This window comes from Cotesia glomerata, linkage group LG7 (genome assembly GCF_020080835.1).
Source record: "Cotesia glomerata isolate CgM1 linkage group LG7, MPM_Cglom_v2.3, whole genome shotgun sequence".
Classification (NCBI taxonomy): Eukaryota; Metazoa; Arthropoda; class Insecta; order Hymenoptera; family Braconidae; genus Cotesia; species Cotesia glomerata.
In genome coordinates this window covers 9,136,897-9,146,608 of record NC_058164.1, presented here as the reverse complement: position 1 = coordinate 9,146,608, position 9,712 = coordinate 9,136,897, and the positions used below count along the sequence as shown (strand labels likewise).

General features: G+C 29.4%; 3 protein-coding genes across 3 annotated transcripts; all 3 read left to right on the top strand.

Annotated features, from left to right (window-relative positions):
• Positions 1-1,543: 1,543 nt before the first annotated feature.
• On the top strand, positions 1,544-2,840 carry LOC123269311 (speckle-type POZ protein B-like). The gene is made up of 2 exons (XM_044734918.1): positions 1,544-2,612; positions 2,651-2,840. The coding sequence occupies exons 1-2, from the start codon at positions 1,806-1,808 to the stop codon at positions 2,651-2,653; spliced, it is 810 nt and encodes a 269-aa protein (XP_044590853.1). The 5' UTR covers positions 1,544-1,805; the 3' UTR covers positions 2,654-2,840.
• Positions 2,841-3,013: 173 nt separating this feature from the next.
• On the top strand, positions 3,014-4,678 carry LOC123269310 (TD and POZ domain-containing protein 1-like). The gene is made up of 2 exons (XM_044734917.1): positions 3,014-4,400; positions 4,474-4,678. The coding sequence occupies exon 1, from the start codon at positions 3,311-3,313 to the stop codon at positions 4,358-4,360; it is 1,050 nt and encodes a 349-aa protein (XP_044590852.1). The 5' UTR covers positions 3,014-3,310; the 3' UTR covers positions 4,361-4,400; positions 4,474-4,678.
• Positions 4,679-7,101: 2,423 nt separating this feature from the next.
• LOC123269309 (speckle-type POZ protein-like) lies at positions 7,102-8,539 on the top strand. Its single transcript, XM_044734916.1, has 2 exons — positions 7,102-8,270; positions 8,334-8,539. The coding sequence occupies exons 1-2, from the start codon at positions 7,183-7,185 to the stop codon at positions 8,338-8,340; spliced, it is 1,095 nt and encodes a 364-aa protein (XP_044590851.1). The 5' UTR covers positions 7,102-7,182; the 3' UTR covers positions 8,341-8,539.
• The last annotated feature ends 1,173 nt before the right edge of the window (positions 8,540-9,712 follow it).

Below are 9,712 nucleotides of genomic sequence, written 5' to 3'. Positions count from 1 at the left end.
CCAATTTTTTAACGCCTAAACGATAAAAAAAAACATTTAGAAGGTAACTTGCACTTTATAGTCAACTAATTAGTTTTAAATATATATTAAGTACTTAAGTACTAAGATACGTATCCTTTTTGAGCAATAGTATTAATTAAAGTTATGATACTGAAATCAGCAGACGTTTAAAAATTTTTTAATTTTTATCATTAATTAAATTATAACTAAAAAAATATTTTAAGAAATTTACACTTTTAGTTTTTCAAATTTTCTGCATCTGAAATTTTTATTTTTTTGTAAAATTTCAAATGTCTGCTAATTTCATTTTCATTTATAGTTACGCATTTTTAATTCATGAATTCAACTTTTTTTAAATTACACTAAAGTTAGCAGACATTTCACTTTATTTAGATTTTGTTTAACAAATAAATTGTTTACTAAAAATTATTCTCAAATAATTGTATTATTCTAATCTTTTACAATTTCTACATGTGGAATTTTTTTTCTTAATAATTTTTTTATTAATATAATTTATTTGTTATAAAATTTTAAAAAATTATTAAATGTCACTCAATTTTAAGAATCATTTTTTTTTTCGATTCAACTCCAATTAATTTTTTAACTTCCCGCTACGAAAATCGAAGATTTTCAAAAATCGGGAAGTTATTGTTTTCACCCCGTTTTGCAAAAACCGAGTTTTCATCAGATCTCGACGTTTGAAGGTCACAGGAAGCTTCCCTGACTATCCCCGCAAGGTTGTCACGGCGTCTGTATGTGTGTGTGTGTGTGTGTGTGTGTGTGTGTGTGTGTGTGTGTGTGTGTGTGTGTGTGTGTGTGTGTGTGTGAAAGTATGTGAACCGCTTATAACTTTTGAACGGCTTGACCGATTTCATCGCGGTTGGTGCCATTCGAAAGGGCTTGACCAAACTTATATTTTGAAAACTATTTGGACCGATTCAGATCAATAGATTTTGAGAAATCTTCAAAAAACTGAAAAAAAAAATTTTTTCAAATGTGGTTTTTTTGGAATAACTTTTAAACGGCTTAATAGTTCAATTCCAAAAACTAATCAGCTCTTAACCTCAAAAAACCACGTCGATCGCCACTAGTCCGGTCAAAATCGGTTGATTCGTTCGAGAGATATCGTGAACGAAAGAAAACCGAAAAAAGTGTTATTTCGGAATAACTCCAAAATTCCTAGCGCGATCAATTCAAAATTTGAGATTCTTTGTGAGGCTTAAAAAACTGCGTCAAATGCTGCCAACCGAGTGAAAATCGGTTTATTCATTCAAAAGTTATTGCGGTTTAAAAATTCAAAAAATAGTGTCATCAAATCCCTATCAGACTTTTGAGCTCGAAGAGCTCAAAAGCATAGGAAAACAATCTCTTTGAGCTTGGAGAGCTCAAAAACGCCATTGGTGCAATTTTAAGCGCCTAAGTATGGAATTAGCGGGAAGTTGCAGGGATGGCCTTCAGGGTCAACCGTTTTCCTAATTTTTTTTAACTAAAATGCGACTTTAATTTTATTTAAAATTTTTTTCAGAATGAACGAAGAAGGATACTTAAATACGATACAACAGTCAGTTAATTACGAATGGAAACTTCAAGATTTTACAAGGTATACACATAATATAGATTTGACAATTAAATCACCAAAACTTCAAGGCGATTTCCTACCCAGTAATTTGTGGTATGTAAAGTTGTATTTTCATAATGAAAGCTCAGACAAAAAAGAGTGGATATCGGTATCACTGAAATCACAGTCTGAAAATTCGGAAAAATTGAAACAATGGTCAATTTTTATTTTAAATAATAAAAAAGAAATGGTGCTTATCAAACAATTTGATGTTACTCCAACTAATCCCTTTGTTAATTCATATCAAAACTTAATTGAGAAAAAAAAACTTTTAAACAACAGAGATGAATTTTTACTTTATGACACATTGACTATAGGCATAAAGTTGGTTGTACAATTTGACGTTCCAGCAAGTGACATTAAATTTCTCCCAAGCTTAATGAAAAGATGTATCGGAGATGATTTAAAGGAACTTTTAAAGAATATGACCGAATGTGATGTTACTTTAATAGTAAAGAATGAAGAATTTCAAGCACATAAGGCCATTCTGATGACACGCAGCCCAGTGTTTACTGCAATGTTTTCTCATGAAATGAAAGAAAAAAAAGAAAATCAAGTAACTATACCAAACGTCGATCCAGTGATATTTAAGAGAATATTAGAATTTATTTATACTGATAAAGTTGAAAATCTTAAAGTTTACGCTGAAAGATTGCTTGAAGTCGCAGATCAGTATCAATTATCATATCTGAAAGAGCTTTGTGAAGAATCAATTGAAAAATCTATAACTGTTGAAAACGTTTTTAAGATAATGACATTGGCCGATCATGTAAATTCTGAGCAATTATTAGATCGTTGTATGTACGTGGCTGCTGCTGATATTAATTCAATAATAAATACTAAAGGATATAAAGAAGCCATCTCATCCCCTCAATCGACACGGATACTATCAAAACTAGTTGAGAAATTAGCATTTATAATTGCTGATAATAAATCTGATGATCTAACCACGAATGTGATCAAAAATAAAATGCGACCTTCCTGGCATCGTCAGTGATGATTAATAACAATTATAATTGCTGTTAATTATTCTGACCATTATCAGCAATTTTTGATTTGCTATAATTAAATCAATTTTCTGTTTCTCATTATTGTAGATGTTTATATTACAGTTGCAAAAAATATCTATAACATTATTAAAATATCCAATGTAATTTTTTCTGACTTGATTTATCACTCAATATTTTCCAACATGAATAAAAAATAATAATTTTTGCTTCAATTTTTTATTCTTATTATTTTATAGGTAAGTTAAAAATAATACTGAAATCAGCAGACGTTCAACAATTTTTTGTCATTAATTAAATTCTAACTCAAAAAATATTTTTTTAAAATTTCACTTTCAAATATTTTACATAGAGACTTTTTCTTTTAATATTGTTGTTATAATTTTTTTAACAAAAAAATCCTAAAAATTGTCAAATGTCTGCTGATTCCAATCTCAAATCAAAAACCCGTTAGTTTCGCACATGCGCATTCTATTAAGGATTTATAGAAACATAACCTCAATCCTAAATAAATCAACCAAGAGACACAAATTAAATGGGATTCCTTTAAAGTTGAATATTCCATTACTAATATTGTTGCTTAATAAAAAAAATAAAATAATAACAATACTTTCTAATTGAAAATTAAATTTACCTGAATTACAAAGTTTTTGTGTTTGAGCATAAACTTTATTTATTTAAAGAAATGGAAAAACATCAGCGTAAAGTTGTGAAACATGTTGGCTACCACGAGTGGAAAATAGAAAATTTTTCACCACTTATTGATGTCTCAGAGTTTATCGTCGGCAAACCAACATTCCTGGAGTCCTTGAGCTTCACCGTAGAAAACACAGTTCCGAACTCGTGGTATCTAAGGATGGGATTCGATGGAAATAAATCAGGTAATAAGGATTGGATATCAATAAGCTTGGCAACTACCGAAAAAACTGAGCCGGTGCGAGCTATGTGTTCGCTTTTTATTCTGAATAACAAGCATGAAAAAAAGTTTATTCAGTGCTTCAACAATATTGACAAAAGTTCGAACATTGCTTGGTACTCAAAGAAGTTTCTGGAGGTTAAAACACTGCTGGACAACAGAGATGAGTTTTTGCCAAATAACCAGGTAACTATCGGTACTGAGGTTGTCATTTACGACTTCTACGTAGCTCCAGTTGGAATCAAAGAGTCATCGAAAACTCCCAAGCATTCTATTTATGACGATTTAAAGCAGCTTCTTGTTAGCGGTGTTGCCAGCGACGTGACTTTACTTCTGGGCAACAAAGAGTTCAAAGTCCACAAAGCCATTTTGATGGCACGTTGTCCAGAGTTTTTAAAAACGTTCAGTGACACTGAAGATAACGCGATGAACGGAAAGAAAATAATGCCGAAAATGAATCTTAAGACATTTGAAATGGTGTTGGAATTTATTTACACCGACAAAATCTGCGAATTAGAAGACAACGTTGTGCTTTTGCTGGAAGCTGCTGATAAATTCAAGCTTCAGCCACTCAAGGATATGTGCGAAGAGTTTCTGTCAAAATCTATTGACATTGACAATGCTATCCGGATCATGGATTTGGCTTATCGCAGTAATGCTTCGCAGTTATTGGAACTCGTTACTGAATTTATTGTTGCTAATATTACAAAAGTAATGAAGACTCCAACGTATGCAGAAATTATTAACGTCAATCCGAGCATTTCTTCTATTCTCGTTGAAAGACTCGCAACCTTACTTCAAGTTCCTTGTTTAACGTAAGCTCTTGATAGTTATAGTTTCAACATTAGAAAGTAAAAATGTAAACTATTTTATTTTTATTTATGGTATAATAATTTACTTTGATGATTTATTGTTATTTTTTTTATTTTCAGCTGAAGAAATCTTAGACGATTAATCATTGGCTTAAATGATAATGCTCAATTATGATAAGTAATTTAAGAGCCATAAATATACACAAGTATATTGTTGATTTACTAAGAATAATTATTACGATTTAAGACGTATTGATGTTGTGCGGTGAATGTTAATTGATATTTATTTGACGTTTTGTTTCGAAGTTAATAAAATAATTTTTGATATTTTTTACTTTACATAAATACTTTTAAGGTTTAACTTAGTTAATCTATATATATTTATAACTAAAAATAATAAAATCAAAAATATATTTAAAAATAATTATTTTTTAAGTCCTAAAACTAATTTAAAAAAAATACTTGGCCAAAAGTACAAATCAAAAGCTCCAAGATTTCTCGATAGAAAATAAGCCATTACTTAATGCTAAAGTTAGCTGACATATCGATGATTTTCTAACGCAACCTCGTATCTCAAAAATGACAATTTTAGAGATGGGGTGAAAAATAGCTTATAAAAAATTAATATTCATCTAAAAACAATATTTATCAATTGTATTTTCTAAAAATACTATCGTATTTATTATTTGTTTAATATTTTTTTTCAATAACGCGTTTATAATTAATTATTAATTTTTCAGTTGAACCCTTTCATCTTCAAAAATCGAGATACGTGGTTGCCATAGAAAACCCTCGATATAATGATTTCTAAGGTTTTTTTCAACAAATAAAAAAACTTTCTTAAAAATTTCACTTGTAGATTTGTCAAAATAGTATATTACACACCTGTGGCAAGAAAATGAGAAATGTCTCAGAACACATATATGTTGCCCGAGGCGAAGCCGAGGTCGACATATATGTGATCTGAGATATTTATTATTTTCCTGCCATAGGTTTGTATACTATTTTTCTGTCCGACAGAGGCGGAAAGCGGCAATTTCGTTTAGCGCAGCGGGCCGAAAGTTGCCACTTTCCGCCTGGAGGGCAGAAAAATTATTGTTGTAATTTTTAAAAAAATGTTTTCTTAGTAATAATTTATTTGTTGTGAAAATTCAAAAAATTACAGATGTCTGCTAACTTCAGTTTCATGCTATTTAAACAATTTATAATTATTTAATAATGTTAAGTGACGACAATTGAGTATTAATTACTTCATTTGTTTTAAAGTTAATAAGATAATTTTTTCCCCTCCGGGTGTAAAGCGTCAACTTTAGCCCCGCTGTACGAAACGAAGTTGCCGCTTTCCGCCTTCGTCGGGGAAAAAAATAGTATACACTCCTCGGGAAGTAAATAAGAAAGCCTCAGATCACATGTTTGTTGACCTCGGCTTCGCCTCGGCCAACCTTTACCTTTGATCTGAGACATTTATTACTTTACTTCCCTAGGAGTGTAATATACTATTTATTAATATTTCAAAATAAAGCTTAATATTCATGTTCATTATACTAATTTTTATAAATAGTTATTGTGATGTTTAACTTGTTATTTGTTACTTTTTCGTTTTAGAAGAAATAAAATATTTTTGAATTTTCGCATATTTTCTGTGTTAAGAGCATGTAGTATAGTCTGTTGTCGGTAATTCAGTCTGGACTAGTGATAAAAATTCCAATTGAATATATCGGATTGTTTATTTGAAACACATAAAAATGTACTGGAGGTTATCAGGCTGACTGTCAATACTCCAAACACTGTTCAAAAAAATTAAACTATAATAGTAAATGAAATTTTTTGTTGATAATTAGTTTTCTATCCAAACCTAACTGCATTTTAATAATTCTGTCTTATAAGTAATCTAAACTAAAGTAAAGATTAACCAAAAAAATAAATCAATCTCGAAGATTATATTGGTTGTAAGTTTATTAGTAATTTTCTTATAGTAAAGTTTATTTACTTGAATATGTGATGGGCCCGGAGATAAGGCAGTTTTACGCGCGAACTGTACCTATTTATTTATCATTTTGTTGTTTTTTTTCAATGATTAAATTTAAAAATAAAAGAATCAATTTACGAAAGACTATTATTAACATACTCCTGCCAAGTTTAATGATTTTTTATTCAAAAATTACTTGGTCAAAAAGTGTCTCAGTATTTTGTCCAAAATTTGAATATTCTCTGTCCTACATGTTCTTAAGCATTATTTTTTTTATTAATAAAATTTGTAGTTTTTAAATACTGGAATAATAAAAATTACGGTATTTTTTTTTTTTAATAATTTAATTAGAAATAAAATATTTTTTAAAAAGTGCAAGTATAGTTTTTCAAATTTTCTACATGTGAAATTTTTTTTTTAATTTTTCAAATAAAAAAAAAATTTAAAAAATTTTCAGATGTCTGCTAATTTTATTTTTACGAAAAAATTTGAAAAATTTTTCAAGAACTTCAAACCCAATTTTTATGATTCGTCATGCGCATTGACGCCGTCAGGTGAGAAGAAAAAAAAACTACTTACGTACTATTCACCATAACCTTATTGATGACAAATTGTTGCATCGGAATTCAGAACACGAATATTTTGACAACTGTTCGAAAAAAAAAAAATCAATACTTATTATCATAATTATTTAATCAATTTATTATTTACAAATTCGTTATTTAGAAATTAAAATTATTGTTAGAAAAAAAAAATCTCAATACTTATTATCATAATTATTCAATCAATTTATTATTTACAAATTCTTTAGTGATTAGAAATTAAAATTATTATTAACTTATAAAATAATTTGTGTAAGGATGACGATTGACAATAAACCCGGTGAGCATAAGCTCAACTACGAGTGGCAAATTGACGATTTTTTATCAGTGATCCAGCGACCGAGCTTTACGGCCAACAAAGATGGATTCCTGCAGTCACCAACATTTTCAGTCGAAGGAGCGTCTAAAAACCTGTGGTACTTAAAATTGCATATGTTAAAAGAGAATTCCAGCAACAAGGAATGGCTGTCATTGTCATTGACTACTCTCAACAAAGAGACAAAAGCAACCAGAGCTAGCTGCGTATTATTTATTCTGAATAATAAACAAAAAAAAAAATTCGCCCAAATTTTCTGCAACAGCTTCGTAAGTTCTCACATTGACTGGTGCTGCGAAAAGTTTATGGATAAAAATTTACTGATTGACAAAAAGGATGAGTTTTTGCCCAACAATATGCTTTCAATAGGAATTGAGCTGACAATTTTCGACGGACCTATCAACTCTGTTGATAAACTGGCAAGTATTTCAAAACGTACTATTATTGGTGATCTAAAAAAACTTCTTAACCATAAAGAAGGCAGCGACATCACTCTAGTCGTTGGTGATCAAGAGTTTAATGTCCACAAGGCCATTTTGGTGTCCCGCAGCCCGGTGTTCTGCAAATGGCTGCTCAATTCCCCGAAGGAACCCATGGTTGAAGAAAACAAATTAATTCTAACAAATTTCGATGTCCAGACCTGCAGAATGATGCTGGAGTTTATTTACACGGACAAAGTTGTAAATTTAGAGAGTAACATCGAGAATTTACTTGCAGCGGCTGACTTCTATCAGCTGAAAGGTCTGAAGGAAATTTGTGAAGAGCTTCTCTGCGAGTCAATTACTATCGAGAACGTTGCAAGGATAATGGTTTTGGCGTATCGCCACAGTGCAAAACAATTGTTCGATTACGCAATCGATTTTGGAGCTATCAACATTCAACAAGTCATGAAAACAAGGTACTATGTCGATGTTACTCAGTTTTATCCGCTTATATCAACTATGCTTCTTGAGAAACTTGCAAACATTATTACTGCCCCGTCTACACCGCAGACTCCTGAAGTTATGAAATTTATTTCTAAAGAACAAAGGTATGATATTTATATAATTTTATATTTTATGTGCTAGTACTAATGTGTATTTCATTTTTTCAGATTGTAATATAATCATAGTTATACTGAAGATAATAGAGGATTTAATGAGTTGAATTTATTATTTTTATTGATGTTTATCGTTGTTTTTGAAAAACAGTATAAGTTTTTATGAATGTCGACTTGCTTATAGACGATGTTTATTGACTTGAAGTTTAATACTTTAGATCGAATTACGTATTGTTCGATAAAATTTATGACTAGAATAGTTGACTTGAGTAATAATTTGATGTAAAAAATTTTTTGTTTTTTTTTCCGATAAAAACTTTGTAATAAGTAATCCTTGGTTTAGCATTTATAATTACAATAATCATTCATATCCGCGATTTTTAATTTTTTCGGTAATTCGTTCAATTAATTATAGTAATATCTATCGATATTATGTTACCCAAGTAGCATAAAAATTTTTTTGAATTTAAATTGGCAACTTTTAATTTTCGGTTTCTTGTTGAATAAAATCTTCGAAGAAGTCAACATTTTTTTTTTAGGCGTTTAGGTACATTATTTAGGAAATTAAATTTTAATTAAAACTAAAATGAAAAATTTTATAAGAAAAGTTACTACTCTTGATAAAACGTGAATTATTGAGATATTCTAAAATTTAATTTTAACTAGGTATGACTAATTATATCTGGAGTACGTTACGTGCCTATATTTATCTAAGGGCAGGTAAAAAAATTTTTGACAAAATTATTACTTGTCACTTTCAACATATTGAGATTTAAAAAATTTTTAAATAATTTTTGACAATTATGATAATTTCAAGGATGTTTAACAAAAGTAATCAAAATTCTTAAAGATGCACGCTAAGAGTAATGCAAAATTAGTATGTTGTTTTTTTTTTTTAGTATTCAGTACCACTCCGATTCAAATTTGCAACTATATTTAAAAAATTGATCCACAGATTCGGTAGAATCTGGCGCCAAGTTCCGTTCAAATTCGTTGTAAACGGAGCGCCAGACTACCGAGTATGTTTACCATAAGCAGAACGATATTTTCAGGTTGCAAAATTTTATTCATTCTACAGACCTTTTTTTTCTTCAATGATACTCTATAATAATACGTTATATGTTATATTATCAATATTAATTAATAATGGTCTTTGAAAATAATAAATTCTATTTAAAATTAATTAAATTCACTGGCACAAACTATAGCGACCCAGATTTTTAGATCCTGACTTTTTTCTTATGGAGTATGGAGGGTAGAAGTACCCTTTACAACAAAATGTTTTTTAATTTCCGAAAATTATATACAATCATATCGGTTACTTGGATTTTTTAATATTTTGATTTTATATCTTTTTGTAAAGAAAAAAAAATTTTTTTTTCTTAAAAGTCTTATGAACGTGGACTTGGCGCGATTTTTTACAGTGAAACTGT